General features: G+C 32.5%; 1 protein-coding gene across 1 annotated transcript in view; it reads left to right on the top strand.

Annotated features, from left to right (window-relative positions):
- The window catches only part of PTCH1 (Protein patched 1), a 46,528-nt gene extending 19,421 nt beyond the window's left edge, over positions 1-27,107 (top strand). Inside the window, exons 7-16 of the mRNA XM_051208664.1 lie at positions 8-151; positions 2,635-2,793; positions 3,567-3,689; positions 4,546-4,719; positions 8,081-8,707; positions 11,577-12,317; positions 12,413-12,688; positions 13,741-14,417; positions 18,053-18,155; positions 22,270-27,107. Of these exons, the coding sequence (XP_051071624.1) occupies positions 8-151; positions 2,635-2,793; positions 3,567-3,689; positions 4,546-4,719; positions 8,081-8,707; positions 11,577-12,317; positions 12,413-12,688; positions 13,741-14,417; positions 18,053-18,155; positions 22,270-23,958 (4,713 nt within the window). The 3' untranslated portion in view covers positions 23,959-27,107. The remainder of the gene's footprint in view (positions 1-7; positions 152-2,634; positions 2,794-3,566; positions 3,690-4,545; positions 4,720-8,080; positions 8,708-11,576; positions 12,318-12,412; positions 12,689-13,740; positions 14,418-18,052; positions 18,156-22,269) is intronic.
- The last annotated feature ends 365 nt before the right edge of the window (positions 27,108-27,472 follow it).

Genomic DNA, 27,472 nt, shown 5'->3' with positions numbered 1-27,472 from the left:
ATTGTAGTTGATAATAGAACACAACACTGGTTTACAACCTAATGTTGGATGGCGATTTTTCGCATTTACTAGCGCTTCATTACATGACCTGTTACAAGAGATTACACTCCGTCTAGGACCTCTCACATTGATTGGCTGTCTTTTGTTAGTGGTAAGTATTTGCTATTGTTCTATTAATCTAGATTATGAATAGATCTAAAGCTATTCACCTAAATTTATATGCACTGATTGTTTGAATCTTCCCATTAATGTTAATGTCTGGAATCTATCGGCCTCTTTCGGTATATGTGCTCTCTCTACGAATCGCTTTGATATTGGCACTAATTTGCAAGCATTTTTAAGCACAGATGGATGGTAGTTAGCAATGGAATCCTGGACTCACGTCTCATTCTGTTTAGGACTCATCATCTGGATGTACCTGCATCCTAAAGCTAATGTTCACTTGGAGTCTCGTAAAAATGAGGATATATTTTTGTTCATTCTTATGGCCACTATTTGTTAATGATATGGACAGTGTTTTCACACCTTAAAGGTTATTTGTTTGTAATATATATATAAAGAACATTAATGGTAATTTACTTTGTCAAATTAAGACATACGCCGTAAATTCTTATATTAATTTTTATATTTTCAACTGAGTAAGCAATTTTAAGCTAAAGATTTCTTACTAATCAGTTATTAATACTGAAAATGAATTCACTCTAAGAAATTCTTGAATAAAACAACCGTTTACCTTGGTACTGTTCATGTTTATCAACTGTTGTCATTTTTAACAAAGAAACGTTTTAAAGCCCTAAGTTATTCATATAAAAGAAAGTAAATAGATTACAAGAATTTATTTTATAGTAAAAACATACTGCCATTTATTCACTTTACCAGCTTTTCTGCACTCCCACCCACTTTTTTCAAAAAAACTTTTATTACTTAAGTACATAATTGTTTTTCTTTGTAAAAATCCATCTACTATGCACAGTCATCATGACATTGTATGGTTAGTGAATAAAGTGTGCTGTACATTTTTCACATTTCTGTGTAATAGTCATCATTTTCATCGTCATTATCATCTCAATCATCATTATTACCATCATCTATAACCATGTATATTATATACATGTAGGTATTGGTGTAAACGAACTAAATAACGTTTTGTGTTATTATCCATCATACATAGCATTTTGTTGTATGTTGGTGTGTAATTCGGACAATCAATGAATTGCTTTTTTCCTCCCATTTTCTAATGCATAAATTAAAAGAAACAGTTTTACTAGAATCTATTTTGCTTTGATTTGGAGAAATCATGCATTTTTGTATATTTTTATTCTCTATATAAAATACAAGATATGGTTATAGTGTAGAGGGCGTTTATGACACTTGCATGAATATATATATATATATATATATATATATATATATATATATATATATATATATATATATATATATACAATTTAATAATGATTATTTTATCTTTACTAATTCGATTTCTTTATTTTGTACTTTTGTATGGTCTTAGCAACAAGCTAATGATCATAATCTGACTATTCTCCATATACATTGACTGTTGCTTCGAGTCATTTTGATAAATACCGACTACGTGGTGTTATTATTGCTATCAGTAGTGGTTGAAGACATCGAGTGACGTGGCTGAGAACCGATCATTATTGTACAGATGCATTTAATCTTTATCTTACCATAGATCTTGAACTTTAGTATTCTTTCGTACATACCTTTTCATTCTGCTATTTCAAACCTCGTTTTCAATCTTCAGTCTTTCTCATTATCATTGATACCTCGTTATTTCAACTAATTTATGTTCATCTTGTCGTGTTAATGTGTTATGGTAAATTGGGCCAACGCATATCTTTAACAGGTTGTACGTTGATGATAACTAACCAACAGTAGAAAACTTAGAGGAACATATGTAAACTGAGAATAAATAAATTTTGTCACTACAAACAGTATACATTGGTCTGTTTCCAACCCTACTGTAATACTAAAACCTGATTATTTCAATTTACCGTATATGTTGATGCATACGTCAACATATCAATCAACCTCTTGATCATTCATCATCTAAATAAGCATACATCTATTAGTTAAAGTACATGTTTCAGTTTAAGCAAGACAAAACAAGGATACCTCTCTCTCTCTCCATATATATATATATATCCGGTTATCGTTATTATTGTTATGTTGTTTGAAATCTTTATTACATTTTCTTTTTACGTTACCTTCAAAAACAATCATCTTCACTTCTCTGTCTAACTCGTATGTACATGAATAGTAAAGTCATTTACTAACTAGAACAAAAATAAGAATTATAATCATTCACTTGTAAAACCTAATAATAATACTCATTCATTATTCAACACTTCATGTTTCAATGACGTAGGAGAATTCTGTGCTGAAAATATTACGTTAAATTTTTCTTGTTACAATACACTTTTCTATAAATCTGTCTATCGGTCAGTAATGCTATGCTGTGCAATTATTGGAATTGAATTTTTTTGACATGTTCATTCCTACCCCTTATGAGGATATCGTAGATTTCTACTTTCCTTGTATATTGTAAAGATAAATTTTCTTTTTTGGTTTTAATTATTTAAATTGTTTTCTGTCTTCACTTCAATATAGGTTCTTTATGGCGTTGTCTGTCTTCTTGGTTGGCGAGATCCTGTTCGTTCACAGTGTTGGTTGGCATTATGCGGACTAATGATTATAGCGTTGTCTTCAGTGGCTGGATTGGGAATATGTGCAGCTGTTGGTATTCCTTTCAATGTATTAACCATTCAGGTAGAATTATTAAAATAATCACTTATGTGTGTTTTACGGTGAATTATTGATAATACAACACTGTTACTCAGCTGTTTCAAACCCTCGATTATTATTTCCAGATGAAAACTTAAAATATCCTGATCATTTAATTATATATGTGCTAAATTGTGAGCTCAACTCACATGACTACAGAAATAGGTTGAAAAATATCAAAACTGATCATGTTATGGCGTAATACTGTGTATCTTGTCCAGCTAGCTTTAACACGAATTTCTGTCGTTCAATATCTAGACTGTCAGTTTCCTATCTAAACTAATCATAAATTTTCTCTATCACACCAACTTGGGGTAAATTAATCTGTCAACTTGATAACCAATGCGTTTTTACTTGAATAACGACCACTATCTCCTATCCATTTTTTACATTTAACTTGTAATACTATATTAATAAGTGTTTTTTTGGTCATTTGCTAGACTTCCCATTAAGACAATAGAAGCCTAGTAACTCGTGCTAACATTTTGTCAGGCAAACGATTAATTTTTAGCAAATTTTAGATTGTGTACTCGATTCTTTTTATATATTAGGACAATTAATGTCCCCCCTCCTATGATTATTCATTTGGGAAGGATAATTTTCATGTGTTGAACGGTTTATCTAAACTGTTTGCTTGCTGTGAAATTCTCTGATACACAGAGCTGCCTACTTTGAAATCTTTTTAATCCTTCTATTTATTCAAAACTATCAATAAATAAAGTGTTTCATTTTCCTTCATGTCTTATATATATTTACAGGTATTACCTTTTCTTCTCCTTGGTCTGGGTGTAGACAGTATATTTGTTTTGACCACTTGTCATGAATGCTGTATCGCTCGACGTGTTGTTTTGTTGACAAATTCATCGCCTCCTTCGGATTTGGTTAGTGATGTGAATTCCTTTTTTGTTACGCCTTTTCTGATTTTCGTTTCTGGGATAAATAAAATTTATGTATCTCATTACACTGTATGGAATATTTTGAAATGATTCAGAGCAGACGGCTACATAATATTCTGGTTAATCATAATAAAACCAATTAATAAATAGTATAACATAAAAGTAATCTTTCTGTTAATTTTAGCCAGGAATACCTGCCAAAGTATGTATCTCTGTATATGTAATTATAGTCAGTCGATTCATATTTTTTCAATAAAACAATCAATTTATGTTAGATTTTAATGTTGAATATTGTTAGCATATTCTTAGAATAAAAATAACTGAACCTTCAGTTTTCATCTTAGAAAAATTGGTTGAAGTTACTGTAGGGAAGAATGACATCGTCAAAAACATAAATGGCGGATTTTCAAGAAATGAGTTTCGTGGACATGACTTTTTATTTGTAGGAGATATTTATCACATATTGATTTTGCTTGGTGAGGCAGTCATCGTCAGTGATATTGAATTGCCATTTCACTGTATTGTGAACTAATTGTAGTTGTACCATTCAAAACTGACCCAGTGGTTTTAAAGGTTGTGTTCGCCGAGATCTAAGAACCATGAGTTTGATTCCCGGTGGAATTCCATACTGGCGGAAACAGCTGTCCAGTGCTTCCTGGTTTTCGATAGGGCTCCAACTAAGAGCCATCCATGACGAATATCAATACAAAGAACAGACAATTTGAATAAATAAATTTTCTTCTTTGTATGTATCATACAACTAGGTGTATTTGTAATGTTGTTTTACACATGTATCATTATTGTCCACTAGATTTTCCTCTGCATTTTTTTTTAATTTTAGAGCACTTCGTCGTCAGCATTCTCCTTATCTTCATGCTCGTCGAAATCATCCAATCCTGTCCACGTATTATCTGTACATGGTCCCAGTCTACTTTTTGGTACAATATCTTTAGCTGGTGCTTTCTTTTCTGCTGCATTTATCCCCGTCCCGTTAATTCGCCAATTCTGTTTACAGGTAAAAAGATATGACAAACACTATTAAACGAATTTCTCTATGGTGATTTTTTTCACTGTACTTATATATAAGTAATTTTCTGTTATTTGCTTTGTGTATTATGTATATATATATATTCATATATATGTATAATAGCATTAAAACATTTTCTATTGAATGGATATGTTTTCACATTAAAAGTAGTATAGATACAAACGTGGTATTTTGTAGTAAACAGATCATCAGCAATATTTTTGTCTCTGTCCGCCTGTCTGTAACTAGCACGTTTTACTTTGACCATAGCAGAAAATCTCATCTGGACCACCTAGTAACATTTTAAATCCGATTTGTAAATCACTATTGTCTATTATTCCTCTCTCTCTCTCTCATATATATATATATATATATATATATGACTTAAATATTAGGATTGGATAGAAAGACACCTAATCTGTACATTAGTTGACACTGATACATGACTACACATTCTATATCTTTTAGTTTTAGTCTTTTTATAAAAATAATTCTTTTTTATAAATTTATCTTCCGAATGTAAAGACCACCCTACAAGTTGTTCATCTCTGATCAGTTTTTTAATGTGTATTATAACAAATACTTTTATCTCTTCTATGTTCTTCCCTCCTCTTATCTCTTAGGTTCATTTAAAAAGAATCCTTAAAAGCATTTGTTAGATTGTCGTCTAAAGTGGCGACTAATTTACTGCACATTATCACCTACCACATAAGCTGATTTATATATATACACACACACGCATATAATTCTATACAAATGGACAAATAAGAAAATCCTCTTTATCTGTTTAATTATGTCTGTAAATTTAGTTGTAGGTCGAAAAAGAGTACATTCGATATTGGTGGTCTATTGTAAAGTTTCAAACATTCATATATATACATACTTACATAAGGGTAGATAATCACCAGGATAGAAATTTCAAATTTTCTGTAAATTGTAAATTTTCCTGTCCAACTTTATTGTACATTTTATCTTAACTTGATATTTATTTAGTACAAATTCGACGGTCACATTGAAATTATTTTAACAAATAAAAAAAATCAACAACTTCCAAATACTAATTTTGTATCCGTGTTAAAATACTCGTTAATTGTAATCTGATATTACATTATATACTATAAGTAACACTTGAATTGAATACACTATAAATACTTAGTATTCTATAATCACTTGTTTTTTTTAATGTTTTCGATAGATTTGTTCATATTTTTTTCAAAATCATAAGTATTATAATATTACGTAATAGTTATAAGACGTAATTTTTGCACAATGAATTTCATTAAAGTTTCGTTTTGTTTTTAGTTAATAGAATGTATAAAACACATTTATTTTAATGCGATTTAAAATCTGTTAAATAAATATCACTATGCATAGGTAAATATTATCTTTCATAATGGTGTCAAATCAAAGATACTCCCATTGTTAAGAATCAAAGTATACAACTATATTGTTTGGTTTACTGTAACATATAATTTCTGAAGAAAATCAATGTAAATTTTAGAAACATTCATGTATATGTGTCATTTTAACTTGGGTGGGAAATTTTCACTTTTCTCTTCTCATTTCTAGTTTTTTTTTCTCTTGTCATAGTAACCACAAGAGTTGTATACGTTTTTCAATGTTGATTTTTGATTCCATGTCTTTACTATATTGTTAGAATTTATGCAGAAGAAAGTATACATACATTTATTATTCAATAATCAGTTTTTCTTTTGTTCTAGTTATAGTATATAATTAATCAAAAAAATTTATTGTTTATGTAACTTGCCACTGTGTTGCCGAATGCTAGACAAATATTTTGCTGTATAGAACTGATTTTTTGTTTTTGATATTGAATATATAAGTTTGTTTAACTTGGAAATTTCTCACAATTTCATCAGTCGGTTTTTATTCACGGTGCAATTTATTAATTATCAAATGAAATTAATAATCTTTTTCTAATATGACAAGAACAAGAATAGTGAAATAAGTCAAAATAAAAGTGAATATTGTTTAGCGTCCTGGATCGTAATCAGTTTCTTACTAATATAGGTATTTTTGCCTAGTATATTTCCTAACATTTAAATTAAATATAATGATAAATAATAACAAGTACATATTGATTTAGTACTCTCTTAAGTTATTCATTTGTCAGCTAAATTAACAGAATATCATTTATAGTTTTAATACCAGTCAATGGATGATGAGGAAATTTTAAAGTACCTTGTTTTAATGTAGAAGAGGAATTAGAGTCATAGGTGGATTAGGGGTTGAATGTATTGTTTTTGCACGTAAAGTTCAGACTTGAATTAGTGAACTGATCTTCTGTTACGAAGAAAGTCAAATGGTGTTTTTTACAGAGACCTATATACAGAAAATTGGTTTAAAGTAGTCAGCATAAGAATTGTCATATCTGGGTCTCTTTGGGTAGAAAAAAAACCTAATTCACTCTTTATCTTCGAGGGCTAGGTGAATATTCTCTGATAATACAAAAGATGATGTATTACTTCAGCTTCAACAAATACTCATCAGAAATGGCTCTACACTTTGATTCGTCGATAAAAACTTAACATCAAAGCTACAACCTGGAAGCTCACCAGCAGTTCAAAATAAAACCTTTTTTATGAATATTGAATCTAAAAGAGATACATTTGCGGAAATCTTAAATAACCGAATTCCGAAATCCCTTAGTAAAACTTTACGCTCTGTTAAGCTTTGTATCGTCTTCTCAAGCCGCTTTACCATTCATGAATTTGTTATGGATACACTTCCAATTTCGGCTACATGGATGTGGGTCTTTAGGTTTATTTGCTGTTTTGGATGACGTTACATTGGCTGCACAAATACTTTATAAACACATCTCAGAACACTACTCGGTATGGGTTTCAAGATGGGGTTACAAAACAATCAATACAAGAGCAACCCATAAACTCTGGTTACGTTTATCCAAAGAAAATCGTCCTTCAAACTGACCTACACAGTGGAAAGAATGGAGTCAAAAGGGTTGTTGAATCTAAAGCTTATGCACTGCTGAGACGTTGGCGACCCACCTTGCTCAAACCTGAACTTTGCGCGCAAAAACAATACATCCAACCTCTGATCCTTCTATGACCCTAATTCCTCTTCTACATTAAAGCATGGTACTTTAAGATTTCCTCATCATCCTTTGGCTGCTATCAAAACTCTAGATGACACTCTGTTAATTTAGCTGACAAAGGAACAACTTATGATTAACATAATGACTTGGCATAAAAAATGCAATCGATTTTACTTGTTGTGTACATTCATTTTTTAAAAAATTCTGTTCCTTTAGTTTTCATGATTTCTAGTTGATTTATTACGGGAATTATCTTATCCTTTGTTATCACAGGCTGGTATTCTTATTGTTGTACAATCGATCAATGTATTTATGCTCTTCCCTGTTCTATTACAACTTGATGCCACTCGTCGTAATCAAAAGCGTTTAGATGTGTTGTGTTGCTTACGTCAACCGCAACTAGAAACAACGATGGTGTCAAATCCCTCCAAATTAACCACTTTTTGTCAATCTGAATCATGTCATTTACGACCATTTAATTACTATTCTGGTAGTAAAAATTTAATTCCTAGTCGTTGTCATCGTCATCATCATCACCACCACCATCATCATCATAATCATCACTATCATTGTCGACATTGTCGTTACATTAACTCAAAAAAATTAATAGGGGGTAATCGTGATATTTCTATTAATTTACCAGAGACATGTATCAGTTCTGGTTTTTCACATCCAACTATACAAGTCAATGTAGTTAATCATCTTCCTAGATCAAAACGTTCATTGTCTTCTTCCAATTTTAACAATGAAGTTACTAAAGCAATTGTCAAGACAACAGCTCATTCTAATGCTAATACTGTTCATACTACAGTTACTCTAACTGAGAATCAAGATAAAGAAACAAATACTACTAATAATATTTCACAGTCTAGTGGAACTGAAAATGTATCAGTTTTGGAGGTTAGTTTTATAGTAAAATTACATTTTATCTAGATATCTTTACATGTTACAATTATATTTTTAGTTATTTTGTAATGAATAACAAATAATAATAGTACTGTCGGTTAACTACTTTTTAGGTGTAAATCATTCTAGATATATTATGCAGTGTATTATCTATTTAGTAGCGCAAATATATATATATATATATATATATATATATATATATATATATATATATACTTTTAAGACGTATCACTTTTCAAAGAAGTTTCCTACACTGATATTGTTTTCAGTTGATCTATCCAGGGATAGAACGCTGGGCATGGACAAAGACAAAGTTGAAGACGTTTTAATTGTTATTTAATTTATGATTCTATTGACATCTTCGTCCTTGAGTTAATTTTCAAAGTATACATCTACCTACAATACTTATCAGATAAATACTCTTTATGTGAGTGATATACGATATGAAAGATTGTAAAGTACGAACAGTAGCAGTTGGCGACCACCTCTTAAAATGAAATCCATTATGTAACATGTTTTCATTGAAACAAGAAGATAGTATTGTCAAAATCTGCGAGACTCAAACAAGTTTATAATCCAGTTTATTCTTTGATCAATCATGCATAACTATTAGTCTCAGATCTAACGTTGTTGAACTCTATCGGTCTCGGGTTCCTACCGAAACTTTGGGAATTCTTTACGAAACTAGTTAGTAGTGAGCACTTTCGAGTGGAAAGGTTCTTCTGTTTGGAGATAATTTCCATCACAGAATGATATCTAAAAAACTGTCGAAAACTACAAAACATTGAACAGGTGATACGTTTTATAATAGGGCTGCTCAACAATGCGCTCGCGAAATCTCCCCTAAAGATCGAAATGAAAACCTTCAAATCTCGCACTGATTTCGCTCATTCTATACTATTGAGTTACCCGAACGTTTTGAATAGTCGATTATAGGCCAGCGTGTGGCTTACCACCTTAATCAATATTATTGACTGAGTACTGTTAGTATGAAATTCCTATGGATTGTACTTCAAAAAGTCAAATTATGGAGGTTTAAGTAATAGAATGAAGTGGCCATAGTTGGATATTTCGAGAAAGATATAATGAACGGAATACACACGGAATACATTAAACTAATCTTTCTTATTTAAAGATATAATGCTTTGTCATGTTGATTAACTAGTAAATTCCGATTAGTTTTAATATCTCGATAGAGGAACAGTGTATGATTATTTTATTGGCATAAAATTATTGAAGCGTATCTGGCTTTTCATACCAATCATACGTCATAGTCTCAGTCTTCAGTCTATATTTTTTTCAAGTTTATAAACTGAATGCATGTTCAGTTTTTAGCTCTGGTTTGATTTCTAGAAAATCAGCTTACTTAATATATCTTCAAAATACTGTTAATTTGATTTGGTATTTTTTTATTGTGGAAAATATTCACATTTGAACTATATTCAATCTGGTGTAATCATTGAAATATCTACAATTTTTTATCAGTTCTCTTATTCTTTTTTTCCCGTAGACTGTGCTTGTACACAGCATTGAAACCTACCTTCTTTTTTCTCTGTTCTCTATTCCTCTTTTTCCGTTAAACGCTGATGTAGGTAGGTATATATGTAGGTGTTGATGGTAGTGTCAATGTTTTTCTTCTCTTCAAATTTCAACCTACCTGCTGGTGTGCTTGTGTATCAATAAGTAAATATCACTGTGTAACAAAAACAATCAGTTACTATTATGTACATTAGCCAAAAATAAGTTTTCACCATAAAAATGCACATGTGTATGTATGCATAAATGTGTTTACAATTTTAAGAACCAGAATGTCTAACCTGTCCAATCACAAATACACAAAACAAATGTCACAAAATATTTTGATTGGTTCTGGCAAAAAGTATCAATTTTTTTCTCGAAAACTTTCTGTTTTTAGTTCTTTTTTGTTCTCTATCGATCAGCTTTCTGTATTTCGTGTAGTGAAAAAGGGAAAGCATTGTTGGACAGTAAGGCTGTAATTATAACAAATATATATATTGATATATAAATATACAATAACAGTTGTATAAGCAGATTAACTAGCTAGATTTCTCTCTACTTCGCATTTTTAACATGTTTTTTCTTGTCTGTTTTGACTTGAGTGTGTATAGATGAAAGTTCACAATCCTCTCCTTTTTTTATATAAAAAATAAGCATTCTATAGTAAACTATTGTTTAATTTGTCCAATATATTGATTTCGTGCATAATCTATTTATCCATAGGATGTAACATTAAAATTCAACAGAGGATACTTTGTAATAACAAATTGTTTACTTCTATTTAGGCGTCCAAACGATAAAAGAGTTGGATGTTAAAGTTGAAGCATATACATTTCAGTTGCTCTTTTTACTCACTGTTATTAGTTATTTTTATTATATTACATGTGCTAATGGAAATTAGTTTTACTACTTTTTTAATGTTTAATTTAAGTAGTGTAGTGACCAAGTGGAAAAAGCAACGTGGTACTTTCAATCCTGGTATCAAAATTTCAAAACACTTCCCAATCTACTTCCGTTTTAATAGTTGAATGATTAACGCGTTTAAAAATAAACATTTATGTACTTGAGTTGGAGCCATATTGTTTATAGTGAAGTCTAATGATTCTTCTACCCGCTCCTTGAGCGAAAGTACATTTAGTGCAGTCGCAACTAACTAGCTGAAGGTTGAGTTCTTTACCCAGTGAATGAAGTATCCTTATAGCTGTGTAGATATCTGTTCACTTAGTTAAAGGGGTTTATTGATAATTACAGTGGTTTTACTATTGTTTCAAGCGTATTTTTAAATGTAAATCGTTATAGTTTTATCTGAAGTAATATCACTATTGATTTAATCTTATTTCTTTAGTGTGGAAAAAACTGCCCTACTTGTCAGGAAGTTACTTCAATACCAGAGCAGGGAAGTCTACAGAAATGCGTAAATAAATCTGAATCTTATTCAGAGTCCAGAACAACTATCTCTTCTTCATTGCTTGTACGGTTCACTAGACACTTTGCTTTTTTCATTACTAGTCATTGGAGTATACAACTGTGTATATGCTTATTAGGTCTTGGATTATTTTGTGCAGCTGTGCTTTGTGCAACTTTTAAACTACGCTTAGGTTTGGATTGGTCCAGTTTAACACCTTCAGATACCATTGAATATGGATTTATAAAAACGGCGGGTCAAGCCTTTGGTTTGAGTAATTTTCATATTATTGCTCGTGGTTCTGATCTGCCTGGTTCTCGGCCGGTATCTGGTCAGTCACTAACACAATATACAACTTCAACAGCTTCCAGTGGAACTTCTGCCCGATCCCGCGTAAGCTTGGCTACTGTTGGACGAGGGATAGACTTTCCAATGCAACAGCGCCGTCTACGTTGGATGTATGACTGTTTAACCGGTGTTTCAGGCGTTATGTTATCTGGACGAAAGGTGTGGCTAGATACAATGCGTGATTGGTTGGAAGAGGTACAAAATGCATTTGATAAAGATCGTAAACGAGGATACATTATGGATAGTGGACATTGGAATGCCAACGCAAGTGAACTTGGTATTCTTGGTTTGCGATTAATCGTTCAAACTGATCGTGGTCCTGAGTTAAGTAGAGTGAGTTTTTCAGCTAGTTACTATAAATTTTTGCAAATGGTTTATTCACCTTATCATGGATTCATAACCTCTTCTTTCTTTCTTTTTCTTCTCAGATTAATACTGGTCGCATAGTACGTGGTGGTATAGTAGATCCACCAGCTTTCTATACACTATTACGCGTTTGGCGTTCCAAAGATGCTTTGAACTTCTCTTCTCTACCTTGTATTATTTATCCAGAACCAAGCATAATTCATGTAGGTCGTCTAACTGGTCCTGGACGCCCTTCAGATCTGCATGCATTATCTCCGGCTGAACCAATCGAATTTGTTCAAACAAGCTTTTACGCTGTAGGTGTTAGCGAAATGAATTCACAGCTTGATTTAGTTCAGGTAATTGATTTGATTATTTTTTCATATTAATTATTTTTATGAATCGTTAAATATTGTTTATAGTTAGTGTAAATTTATTTCTTGATTTATTTAAAACTTTATTGTTTTTCCTTGTAAATGCCTTCAATTTCAAACTGTCTAAATATATTTCTACCATAATTTAATTGCTATAAACGACTTAAATAATCTTTACTGGACTAATACTAGTTAAAGCATTAAAAAAACAATGCGAAATGTTCCGTTTCAACTCATTGCTTGCACTTACTCCTATTGAGAATTATCAACAAAGTGAACACTTCAAAAGCAAACACGACAACTATTCACTATTTCGATTGGTTATTTAGTTTGATGTTTAAATATAATTAAAAGTTCTAACTCATCAAGACATACATAGATTGTGTTGGTATGTAGTGGAATTTTTTCGAGATAATTCCTACGCTTATGTATATCACTCAGCCTTATAACCGTTATTAAATGCCTCTCAACAGTGATCAACCATACATGTTCGTAACAGCATGGAGATAATAGCATACAGATGTCAACAAATTGCTACTGACAAAATGACACTTTCTATTGAATAAATTAATTAAATGGTCCAATAAACTTAAATGTCTACATATTCAATTTTAAGCAAGAGTGTTATAAGTATATATCAATTTATACGAATGAGTGATTGTCATAAGTTTGAATCTTAACAAAATATCGTGATAACAGTCGAATTCATCCATCCACCTTAAACTATATAGTGTTGTATACACCTTTTATGTGAATAGATATAGGTAGTATGTAACAAGTATAGGAATTGTAATGCTTACCAGCATAAGATTAAAATATAGAGAAGAGGAAGGAAAACATGGAGCAATCGGAATAACAGCAGGATTGGAAGTATGATGGGTTATGCAAAGGACAGCTCAAGGAAGATGTGAAGATGATGTATGATTTTCATATTTTTTTCACCAAGCAATAGATTGGTTTACCATACCTGAGTAAGTTATCTACGCGCATTTGTTTAATATTTATAACCTTTTTCCCTTTACTTTCTCTGTATGCAGCAAATTCGACATATTACAGAAACTGCAACCGTTCAGGGTGTTCCAGCTTTTCCTACTGGTGTTCCGTTTACATTTGTTGAACATTATATTTATTTGGTTCGAGAGACAGCAATCGCTTTCGGCATATTTTGTACTGTAATTCTGTTTACTGGATTAATTTTATTCTCGTCTCCGATTACTGTTTTGCTTCTACTTATCATTGGAGCTGTTGGTGGAGCATGTTCCGCGATCATTGGTTTAGTTATTCTTAATTTGGCTTTGAATCCTATTTCTGCTTGTTTATTATTAGTGTCCAGTGGTTTAGGGGCTAGGATATCTGTTGGATTTCTTGGATCTTGGCCAGTATCTCATTTGTATACAGATTCATCTTCGAATCGGTCAACTCGTAAAATATGCTTATGTCAGTCTAATTCATCATATGGATGTACGGTATCTGATTCAGTTCAATTTTGTACTCGTGTTCAAAATCCCAAATATGATTCCAAACAAATTACACTGTCTAAATCACCTTCGTCTGCTCTTAATACTACTATTACCGTTTCGGAACGTCGTCAACTAGTTAGGGGTCAAATAGTTCGTATACTGAGTAATCATTTTACTTCAGCTTTTCATGCTACAGTTGGACTTTTGCTAGCGTTATCTTTACTCGTTGCTGCTCGTGTACAGTTTATAGCTGAGTAAGTTCTCTTTTATCTTGATAGTAATAATGATAACTTAATAATTGTCATCCCTTAGTATTCTTCAATGGTTGTGTTTTATTTATTTATTTAATTTATTGAGCACATAAACATTGGTACAAAGTCACCAAATACATATGCGCCACACAATAACAATGAGAATATGAAGAGAGAGAGAATGTAAAGTGCGTATAAGAAGAAAAAGGGACAATAACGAACAGAAATTAGTGTATGATCGTGAAATAATAATAATAATAATGGGAGAGGCAGTTCAGTTAGCAAGGGTACAATCAGAAAGAATTCTTCCAGTTAAAGAAGTTACGTCCATTTTTATGAAGAAAGTAAAAGAAAATTATAGCAGGATCGTCACTGGCTTCTATTCTGAGTCGTATCTGATAAAATCTTAAGCCGCTGTATTGCATCATTTCTAGGACCTCAACCAGGGAGTCATGAAGGACCAACAGAAGCCATTCCTGTACAGCTTTCTTTCATACCACGACACCATGTCATACAGTGACCACCTTTCCGCTTTTCCCAACCAGTCCCAGCGTCGATAAATAACGCACGACGTGAAATTCTCTGGGACGACATTCGGAGAACATGTCCAAGCTACCGAAGTCGATGTCTCAAGATGGCGACACTTTGAATTATCGTCTCTGTGCCCGAACACGTGTTGCCGGACCTCTGTACTACTAACATGGTGTTGCCACTGAATGTCGACAATCCTTCGGAGACAACGATGAACTAACACAAAAACTCATCATCCTCAACTCGAAGAGGCCAGGTTTTTAAAGATAGGGACAATTATAGACTCATTCCACGATGTTGGAACACACTCTCACTGCCAAACCTTTGTAAACAAATCAGATAGTTCCTTAACTAGAAAGTTACCACCATCTTTAAAAAGAGCCGGAGGTAAGTCATCTGGGCCTGATGATTTGTAGCTCTTCAAGAGTTGGAGTTCCTTGAGGACTTCCGCCTCTCTAGGTGGATCAGTCGTCACAGGTCATGGAGAAAAGGACAATCTGATCGATGTTGCTTGGGCAGCAGATCAGTCGAACTGCTCCCTGAAAAACTCTGCCCATCGTCCAAGATGTTGATAGACGTTAGTGATTGACATCACATCATCTTCACAAATTGCTTTGCTCACACCAGACTTCTTGCTGCCTGTGGCTCGAATGAATTGAAAGTGCTTCCGGCAGTTACCAGATGCAGCTGCTGCTTCCAACTCATTCTCACTCCCCAACCACCCGGCTTCTCGGTGCATACGCAAGGTTTACCCAATTTCATTATGTGGCATTCGTCGTTTATGGTCAAACGCACGGTCACCAAGAGTAGATTGACGGGCTTCAATGAGTTGTAAGGAGAAGAAACTCAGTGCTTATAAGCGGGACGTTTCGCGAAGCCGTAAGCGACTTTGCTCGACATTTTCCTAGCGTCATGCAATTGCAACCAATGCTCATACATACTTTTCGGCGGGATGGTAGCTAGCCTTGGACCTAGCTCGGTTTGATATTTAGTTACGACAGGAGTTGCAACAATTTACTGACATTGATCCGTTTAGGACGATGAATTTGTTGTCCACTGAAAAGTAAGGTAAGATTATCTCAAACAGGGGCATGATCAGAGTTCAGATAGGTACTCCAAAGGGAGCGGCGGTCTCGTACACAACCACGCCAGTGGTAGCTATTGCGATGTGATCAATCTGAGTCTAGGCCTGAGATGCTGAAGGAGGGCGCGTGGTAGCACATCGGCAATGACTCTTCCGGTAGTTAGTGCTAGCCAGAAACAGGTTGTGTTCTGCGCACAATTGCAGTAGACGGTCTCCGTTATCTGACCTGCGACCAACAAGTCCCCATCAGTCACCTAAACAACTCTCTTCTGTGCCTAGATACCCGACCTGATCTTTCAAGTCTCTGGCTAGTACTACACTGTCTGTCGAACGCACTCTCTGTAGAACAACTGTTAGCTGGTGGTAAAATTCATCCTTGTTCGCTTCCGGCGTGCAATCTGTCGGGGCATAGGCGGAGACGACGAAAAGACGTCGTTTCCCACACCGACTTCTTATCACTTTGATAAAACTTTCTCATCTAATAGCACATATCCGACTGTTAATGGAGATCCAATCGATCAGTTTCCACCATAAACGAGCTTCTGTATAAGTTGAAAAGTAAGGATACATAAAGTGAGGATAGAAGGTAGTAGATAAGTGACGTAGTATATAAAAACAATAAAAACGAATGTTATCAAATGAATGTGAATTGTCTGAATTTTAATTGAAGCGAGGATAGTATTTCCAGTATTAATTGTCATTTCATTTGATTTGTGTGTGGGCTGTGACACTGCCCGGGTGGTTTTCTAAGGGGACCGAACCCGGAGCCGTTGACCTAAAGGTATAATCCACGAATCAGTGGAGCAACACAAGGAGATGCGATCTCATGGTAGTCAGTGACTAACAATAGGTTCATACGCGATAGTTCAAATTCTTGCTAATGATAATACAAAGTGGCATAGCTAGAAATCGCTTCCAGTGGGACAGGCTAAGTGAAAATATTTTCTTACGGTTCTTTTTCGTGATTGTACTGAGTTATCTTAAAAATTATTTCATTTGTCCAATTTTTGACGATTATATTGTTTTTACTATTGTCATTTTGAGTCTTTTCTTATCTAGTCTATTTTCTCGTGGTGCGGAGACTATAATTTATGGACGACCTTAGAATGAATCCTGAGTGACCTTGAGGAGTATTAGCCAATCAGAAAACAGTTATTATAGAGTAAAAATATACAAAACCAAAGAATTAGAGTGGATACATTTCTTTTACATGGTTCAAAAACTTGTCAAGGTTAGAAAGGGGTTCAGAGGTTCTAAAGTCGTATTGCATATGGTGGCGGAAATCATCTATATGGCTCCATAATAGTCGGCCTCTGGAGTCATGTTAAGGTCGCGAAATCTCTTTCAACCTCGTTTACATAGCTTTAATATTGCTTATGTACACTGGTGTCCACAAAATGCCGCTTGTGGATAACGGCGCGATGCACATAACCGTGTCTATGTAGGAATATGTACGCTCTCCAAATCATCCGTACATATTGTAGTACCCGGATGAATGTTGACATATAAATTAAAGTTGTTTTTAGTTTCTGATTAAAATAAGCTTATATATTCTATTGAAGCTTGCTTTTGCTCTATTAATCAACCACTTCTCAAGGTGAAATTGATCAGAGTGAGTTTTTCCTTCTTGAATCACAAAATATAATATGATACCATGTACTAGTTATGGTGTATTACTTGGTCGATGCATTATGTACTCAGATTATTTTATGGATCGAAAGGATTTTCATATAAAATCTAAAAGAATGGTTTTTGGCGGGAAAAAAGTAAGAAATTATGTAAAACTTCCTATTTTGAATGTTCAACATGATGAAGATATTTTTACTAATGTTCATCATCTGTTGTATTTTCTGTGCCCGATCCAACATATTGATTCTGCCTCAACTCACCATGTGTTAATCTATTTACTTGTTAAAACTAGTCATTGTGATTAATCCGTATGTTGTAGTTTATCTTTTAATCATCATTTCTTAATTATAGCGCATAAATCTTTTTTCTTCTATATTCTTTTCTTTTTTTACAGTTACTTTTTCCGTCTGATCGTTATTGTTAGCTTTGTTTGTTTATTCAATGCTGTGTGTTTAATACCAACTATCTGTTATCTGATTGGTCCATTTCACAGCCGTGTAAGTGCCTCTTTTTAAAATAAATATGTATATTAATTGATAAAATTTTGCAGTAATGATTGCTTTTGTCTCTGGTATGATGTGTCGTTGTTTTCTGCCAATGTTTTGTTTGTTTTTTAGTTTTGGAAAGAACATATGCAACAGTGATCAATATTTACCAAACTGTCGACTTTAAATTAGGTACTTATACAATAATTGTTCTATGTATGTGTATTGTGAAAGAAATAGGGAAGAAAAGAACCTCATCAGCATAATTGTTTATGTGATACTTCAAAATTTATTGACTAATTTCCTGTTTGTAGTGTTCCACAAGTCTTTTTGGAGGGGGATAAACAAGATCTTTTCTCGATTTCGGAAGAATTTGTTTTACTCTGTTGTAGTTAGCATAAAGCAAATAAATACAATTGATGAGTAATAGCAAAGCTGCCGTAAATATATTACTAATAATAATAATAACTAAATACATACGTATTTATGCATACTCGCAGTTGTAACAGCTTGTTATTGTTAGATAATTTACCATCAAATGATATCTTATAGTACAGATCGAATTTTACTTAAAACTAAACATTTGATATTCTAGAGCTTTGAACATAGTTGCTTTACTCTATTATGCGTGTTATATCCTTATGCCCGATTAATTATATCACGTGATACGACACCGACTTATACGACCAAACTAACGACGCCTAAAGCTGTACGAGCAGCCTAAAGTTCTTATTGGTCCTCCAAAATAATAGCTTCTGTCATAACCCAGCCGGTTTAGTCCAAAACGCCAATATTAGCCTCCGAGTTACGAGTCATATATGTCAGACATACTGGGTTTATATACATCAGACCATAAAAGAGAAAATAACAATTATACAAGATCAAGCCAAAAAGTAGCTGTAATTGTGAGAGACTGTTACTAATAAATTGAAAATATCTTAAGAATAGTAAATCATATGATAATAGTCAATAAGTCAAATCGAGGCTTATCATAAGAGGAATATGAATATACATATAATCTAGTTACTTAACAGTTATACAACAAGAATATTCGTATCATATTAGTCCATAAGTGATTCTTAACGGTTACCATTCATTTATTCTCGTCCAGATATCACAATGTGGCTCCACAATAGCATGCATATAGATAACATCTTGATAAACATTAAATTGAATACTTTCATGTATGGTGGCAAGCGTGTTAATTTCAATCCACATAATTGGCTTCTAATAGCTGAAATGTTCAACTCCAGTCAACTGGTAATATTGCACTATTATAATGCAATATTAGTCAATTAAATAAAAGATTTGAATCTAGTCGACTTAAAGCTATAGTTCTTGTATCGATATTCTTTACATAACAGAATTAAAAGTTGTATTCCAATAGTCCCAAAGTATTTATTTAAAGTAATACTTCTTAAGACCATTTTCTAATGTGATATAGTGAGTAAATCCTATTTGAAATCTTTGCTAAATCATGCAATCTTTGGTTTTCTGAAGAGCGGTAAGTTCGATTGTGTGGTTATTCTGTTCTCTAACTAATCAATCTATCATTCTTTTTCTAAAGTATGAATTAAATCTTTTTTTGTGTTGTAGGATGATATAATTGATTCCAAAATTACACATATAAGGTACTCGTCATTTATTGTTCACTGATATTTCTTACTCCTTTGTTTTTTATACGACTCCTTCAGTTAAAACTTACTATTCTACCGTATTTTATATTTTGTAAATATGTTTTAATTCTTTTAAAAGAATATTTCACTTATCTTTAAAAAAGCCTAGACACTTCGTCATACGCGTTAATAAATCTTTCTAACATTCCAGTTTCTAATCATTATATTTTCTACATGTTTTCATATAACCTTATCAATACAATGATTCTGTCAAATATGTATTGGAATGATAAACGGAATATAAAATTAACCGTAAGAACATAATTACAAACAATATGATATTATTCAAAGGAACATTATCTGCTAGAATGTTCTGGTCAAAACAGTTTGTATTTTTCCCTTGAGTATTAATAAATAGTAGCAAATCAAGTTAGAAGTTATGACGTGCCTTCTCTAAAAAGAATTTACATGATAAGTTATGACTAGACTATACCAACTTCAATAATCATATTGTATGATTCTATCCTTAATGGAGAGATGATAGATGGGTAGTAGTTATCTTAATAAATTGTATAGTTTAATTAATAATTTTTAAAAGGTCACTACATAGAGTGAAAGTTTTTCAGTACTATACCTACGTTTGGTAGTAATTAGGAAGTATTTTGAAGAATTCTTTTAGGTTAGAATTAACTAATAGCGTTCAACTTTTTAACTTATTCTGACGGAATACCTACCATAAATTGATTTTATTTTATGTAATTCGAGTACAAGAAAAGTTAAATGTTTCGTTCTTTATCAATTCTTTTCCCTAAAATCCACAATTAATAATTTATTGTGATAAATATTTCTGTATATGTATACGAGCGAAAGTAGAAAATGCTATAACTTACTACATTATTTCATTACAAAATTCAATATTGTGGCGTTTGAACATTTACGGTTCTTCTAATATCTGTTGTGTCTTGAAGTTTGGGTCAACGGTAATTTCTAATTAGTAATGATCGAAACTTTCTAAATATGAATGCAAACTAATGGGAACGGCATAATATAGCAGCTGATACACAAAACACCAAACAATACAACCCAAGAATAAGTCAAGAATGTAGGAAAAGCTTGGTATTCCGTAACAGTTACACACAACTATGGGGCACAGAAAAATCAACAAACTGAAAATGATGTCAACCAATCAAAAGTATCAAAGGTCTTCCGAAATTATGGAGTAAGAATGACAACAGCTAAATAATTTTAGGTCATCCGAGTAACATTATTACCCAGATATCGAGAATTTTCTATTACAAAATTATTGCCAAAATCCCACTTTTTTCATTATTTAACACTTAAAATTAATATCAGAGTGAAAATACACGTGCTGGATTCTCTGAGTTGGATTATTCAATTATACAGTTATTCATGTATACAGTGGGCGTTGATGATGTTATCGTCGTCCAGAACAGCAGTAAAAAGAGACTGGAACTAAACCATATAGTCCAGAAAAAAACACATAACATTCATCGAATTGATCCATTTTAACTGTGATTACACATTAATTTCAGCATTGATTCTTTCTTGAAATCGATAGAGACTTATTTGTAGTCGTGTTAATCATTGTAGTAGTCGCTTTTTTATCTACGTTAGTCTATAGAAGTGATAGAATCGAATAAAAAGTATTCTAGTTTTTTTTAACGAATGTCAAAATAACTTATGTCTATTAGCTTTTGTTGGCATATAATTCCCATTTAAACATTAAAAACACGAAGTTCAGCGAAGGAATCCTTTTTCAACGAATTTATTATCAAGCTGTACATTCGTACGATAACAATGAGACATGCTTCCTTTGTACACACGGTTCTGGTTTCAACTCATGGATGGTTAATTCTTCTGCCACTTTAAGGAGTTGAATACGAAGAAATGTAGGTAGATTTAGACGAATTGTATAAACAACCATAAAATCAAACTGTGGATCGGTAGAATGATTAGAGTTTGTTAAATGTTCAAGAGTGGAACTTCTAACTGTTTTCCTGCCACAGGTTCTCGTATCGGAGTTGAAAATAAGCGTTGGCTACGAATTATGTACCTTGCTTCAGAGGAGCAGGTAAATGGGTAGATGCACATGGAGACAACCAGATGGGCAAGCTCATGCTTTGCGGATGCGGAAAATAGGTTTCTACTAGTGAACGTTATTCTCAGCTTTGCTGCATAAAACATACTTTTTATCACTGCCGCTAACTGACTTTTAATTAAATCAGAAGCTTAGTCACCTTTAAATTCTAGATTCATATGAAGGTATTTATTTGAAACGGGATTGCCAGATTCCTTGTCCCGACTTTTTTTCTCATATTCTTCTCTATGAAGTGGCTTGGATAGCCGTTTGCTTTTACTCATTCATTTCACCTGTCCATAGAGTCGTCTCTCAAGTTACAGTTTGTTTTTTTTTTCGAAAAATTCTCATTTCTTATTAACTGTTAAACGTTCTTTTTTTTAAATTATCTTTTTCCTACTAAAAAAAACAGTTCATACTTGGACGACGTAATTTGTCGAATATTACTTCAACATCACATAAATCACGAATACAACAAGACGATACCAACTATCCTTCTCATCTTTCTCCAGCAGTGAATAAAACTATTCATTATCTGAAATGTCATCCGTCAGGAATAAATTTTAATTCTGAACAACATCATATCAATATGATAAATGATTCACAGTCATCTTTTTCAAGTTCACCTTCTAATGTGTCCCCAAGTCTATCATCACCAAGTTCTTCTCGTTCATCCAGTTCCTTTAGTCATTCAGAACAGAATCATAATGATGAATCTAGTCAAAATATGAAAATCTCTAGTAAAACAGAATCAATTTATAAAGAGTCTAACTGTTTAACTATGAAAGAATCACCAAAAGATATTGTTCATCATGGTTTAAATTATTCAAATGATCATTCTACATGGATGAATCGTTCGACTGAACAATGTTCATCAAATGCTGCCGCTACGGCAGCAGCGGCCGCTGTTGTTGTTGCCGCAGCAGCCGCCGCGTCTGTTCGATCTCGACCACCTAGTCTAAGTACTATTTCAGAAGAACCTTCTCATTCCAGCTCAACTGTAAGTTTAAATCATACTACCCCACCAAATAGTGGAAATGGTTCTGGATGTAGTAGTACTGGTAGTAGTAGTAATAATAATAATAGTAGTTATTTGCCAAATTTTGAAAATGAAGATATTTCATTGAATTCTACTGCATCTTTTAATTCTGTTGGTTCGATAAAAAACTACTTTACATCACAAAATCTGCCACTCAGTCTTGTCACCTCAGTTGATCTTATCAGGATGAGCAGACTTTTAAATCCAAATATTTCTGCTAATGAGATATGCGAAAGTTTATGTAGCTCAATTACATCTCCTGCTTCTTCAAATATTCATACGTCTGTTAAAAGTCATCGAACTAGTAAGAACAGAGAATTGGTCTTAGATCCAAATGTAGCATGTACATTATTGGCAGCTGTAACAGCGACTAGTTATCAAACTGCAAACAAACCAGTCTTAGAGGTAACACCTGTTGGACAAAATGAAAATATCCCACCACCTTCATATTCAAGTGTAGTTAACCAATCTCACTCCATCGGGCGTGATAGATCCTCTCAACGCATATCAGTTTCGTCTCATCAACAAAAAGCTTATAGAGGTCATGATATTTCTACCCGTGTATCAGATAACGAGATATCTGTTAAGTCATTTGCAGATAATTATGAGATCTCTGATCCTACTACACAATTGGCTGCCAATAATATTTTTCAGCCTAATTCTCACACTACCTCATCATCATCCTCATCAAAAACTTTTAAGACTAATTATCACCATTTAAGAAAGAAAAATGTATCATTAGTATTTTCATCTCCTACTCATTTACATCAAACTACACCAGTAAATACAAGCTCAAACTGTAAAATCTCACAATTACCTAATACCGGTCCAAATTCTTCAACTACACATTTGAATGTAAATATTTCACATTCATGTCATAATCATAAACACTGTTCTTCCAATTGTTTAATTACTCATTGTAATTCAAGGTCAATGAATGATGATTACAATAGTGGCAGCAACCACAATGCTAATGCCAATATTCATCATCAAGGTACTAGTCACATTGTTTTATCGGATTCTAATTCAGATAGTCAAATTAAAAAATCTCACAATACTTAACATAATTATATGCAAGTTATATCCAATTGTATAGTTATATGTACGCTTTCAACATATCTGTATTCCTAACTCTAAAACACTGTTTTTCTACAATTTATTTGTCTTTTAAAATTCTATACTTATGATGTATTTCTTTAAGTTCTATATGCATTTTGTACAGATTTGTATGTTTCATAAAAATTGTTTAAAAATCCTAATAGTTATGTTTACCTTTTTCTTTGTAATAGTTTATCACTGGTCTTTATTTTCACGTAGAATGTTTATTTCGATTAACATTGTTTCTAGCTGCTCCCCCCACCTACACGTTTATGTTGCCTAAAATGTACAGTTAAATTTGCTTACTCCAACTTGTATGCTTCTCTTCTATCTCTTACAATTTATTTAGGAACTAACTTATTCAGTGTACATAAGTGACAGTACTTTTGGTTAAGCACAATTATCGTTTATCCAAAGTCTTTTCTCGCTAATCTTTTATCAGTTTTCCGTTGTATGTCTTAAGTTTTTTTTCTTTATTGAATTGGTCGTTTTATTTTCTCGGGATTATTCAGTTGAATTATCTTCTAAATGAAATTAGTGTATTTATAAGTTTATTTTTGAGTGATATAGGTATATACTTGATTTCACTGTAATTGTTGGTATTCAACACAGTCTGCTTTTGAATTATTGAATCCACAATATATATATATATATATATATATATATATATATACCGAGGCCATGTATAAAGTCAATTTTTTATACGTTTTATCCATGTAATTTTGGTTATTTCATTCAATTTGGTTTTCCTTAAAAAAAACTGGTTACTCGTGAAGTGATCAAAAATCCTTTTTGCCGTCTCAGTAGCCTATGTTATACTGTTATTAAGGAATAGCGTTTTTTTTCTTGTCTCTTTTCCTTAGCCAATTATTTATAGTCATATTCTCTTTATTCTTTTCGTGTTTTTTTTCTGTTTTTCAACTTTATCATTTTCCTTTTATCTCTTCTTCTCTGTGTTGATTTCATAATGTTGACTAATTATTGTTGCATTTCTTCTAGATTTCCTTCTATTCAACATTTATATATCTATAACATACTATTGTTGTATCTTATTCATGTGTTCCTTTGTATCTTATTTATTTATTTTTAAAAAAAATCTTATTCCCTGTAAACAGTTAAATGTATTTTTCTGTGTACATACTCACGTATACATAAGTAACTAGTGTTTATATTTTCGTTTAACTAGGCATTTTATTTTATTGTTTTATTATCCTGTTTTCTTATTCTTTCTTGTTTTTTTTCTCTCTCTCTCTCTCATAATTTAAACAAATATACGCATAAATAAATATTCAATTGTGTTATTTTTGCTGAAGTAATTTATTTTCTTGCCTTTTATTCTTTTCTTTTTTTAAAATTATTTTTCAGGTTTAATTTTAGCCGAATAGTTAAATAATAAATTGGTATATTTATTGTTTATAGAGTAGTTCAACTTGTATATTATAGAGAGAATAACAACGAATTCTTCGATTGTATTGGTTTGTAAACTAAACCTACATTATTGATGATACCATGTTGATTAACTAACAGAAAAAAAATTCAGATATACACTTCTATATATAGAAAAAGGGAAAACATTTGATCTCCATCTGTTACAATCGACACAGAGATATAATATGATTACTTATTTTAGTATTCTAGTCAATAGTAAGAAAGTATTGCGTAAAATTGGTTATCTGACATTAAATCGTTGTAGTTCTTTTGTTCAATATTGAAATATTCTAGGATTATTTCTTTTAAAAAAATTACATATGAATTAAAGGGATTATTGGAATGTTATGATTAATATATAATTTATTAATTAAACGGGTGATATTTTCTGGTCCAAGTGTAATCTGAAAGAAACGTAAGGGCGAGTAAACCAAAACATGACATTAATCCAAGAAGTCACTGACAAGTAGACTTAGCTATGTTAATAGTTATAGATTTTCTGTTTGGGATCTGCGTGATTATCGTAACCAATGATTAGAATCTTTGAATGATATGGCTCAAAATCGTTTGCAATGGCGCTGGTGCATTCATTCTTTGTCTCTTCACAAATTTTGAAATTCTTAATTCCTCATAACTTTTTGTTCCTATTACACTAATTTATATTTTCTTTTCGGGCCATATCTTCAATCCCTTATCTTTTCATATTGCCACTGATGCAGTTACATTCTTGACTGCGAATGTATCGGCTATTTTGTAAATGCGATCTGAAATCGAGGGAGTGAATTATTACATAGCCTTTGACTTTGAGTTTCACCTTACAAGTCTTAATAATTAAACCTGAACAGGTGACCAATAAAGGTAAGAGCACATTATGTGACGTAAGCTGTTAAGTGTCAAGAGAAGTCAGTTATAGTCAATGTAGATCCTGGAATAAGTATCTATCCGAATCGTAACATTTCACAACAATACAAGGCACAAAAATTTAGAATTAAATAAGCATAAAATGATGCAGTAATAACATTCAATGTTTTCGAGATTTAAATATCACAAGTATGACTTAAATAGAATGGATGAAATATTTTTGGATGACAGTAATCTCAACACTAGAAAAGGTTTACGAAAAAGTGCAATCGCTTCTTTTCAATCTATATTGAACCGTGTCACCTTGGATCTATATTTATGAAATTCTTTACTGCTCTCATCTTCGTTAGGAATCGTACACTCTATATTGCTCGAAGCAGCAGTTTATTAATTCATAAAGTCTAAAGCAATTAGTCCCTTCGATAAATTTCCATAATGTAATAAGAAGACGAAGATTTTCAGAATTATGTGATATATTAGCGCAATACATTTCGAACAATCTGATCACACATACTTCTTAAGAGCATTTATATATAAAAATAAAAGGTCAACTAGACTGGAAATGGGGTAAGAGGAGATAAGGCTAATAAAAAGAGTAATAATCATGTGAACACAATTCGAAACCTAATCACTCTGGATAATAAGTCAATGTTACCAGGGTAGGTTTAAGGTAAGAAAGAACTGTTTTTGAACACGCAGACGGGGTTTGAATTTTCGTATGGCTAAGGCTTCAATAAACCTTAGTATACGCCTTTATAAGCTAAGATGGATAGTGGCTAGCAGTGGAATTCAGGACGCGCGTTTCGTCCTATTTGGGACTCGGCAGCTGGATGTACCTGCATCTCAGAGTTGATGTTCACTCTGAGACTCGAACCCGAGTCCCAAATAGGACGAAACGCGTGTCCTGGATTTCGGTGCTAGCTACTATCCATCTTTGCTTATAAAAGCTTGTGAATTAAGGTAATATCGAGACATACACACAGTATGCACATATGTCAATAACAGACTGATCAATTGCAGTCTTAAACCTCAATGAGAAGATACAAGCAAAACAATACCAAGTGAACTTAGTATACGCCCTTTTACACTTTTATACAACACCAAAAAGCCGAGTTTAGATTAATCTTATGGCCTGTTTCAATTATATGTTTAGCAATAGAGGATGATGGATGTTTATCCTCTGCTCTTA

The sequence above is a fragment of the Schistosoma haematobium genome, chromosome ZW (assembly GCF_000699445.3).
Source record: "Schistosoma haematobium chromosome ZW, whole genome shotgun sequence".
NCBI lineage: Eukaryota > Metazoa > Platyhelminthes > Trematoda > Strigeidida > Schistosomatidae > Schistosoma > Schistosoma haematobium.
The sequence above is the reverse complement of the archived record's forward strand: the minus strand, read 5'-3'. Positions and strand labels throughout refer to the sequence as shown.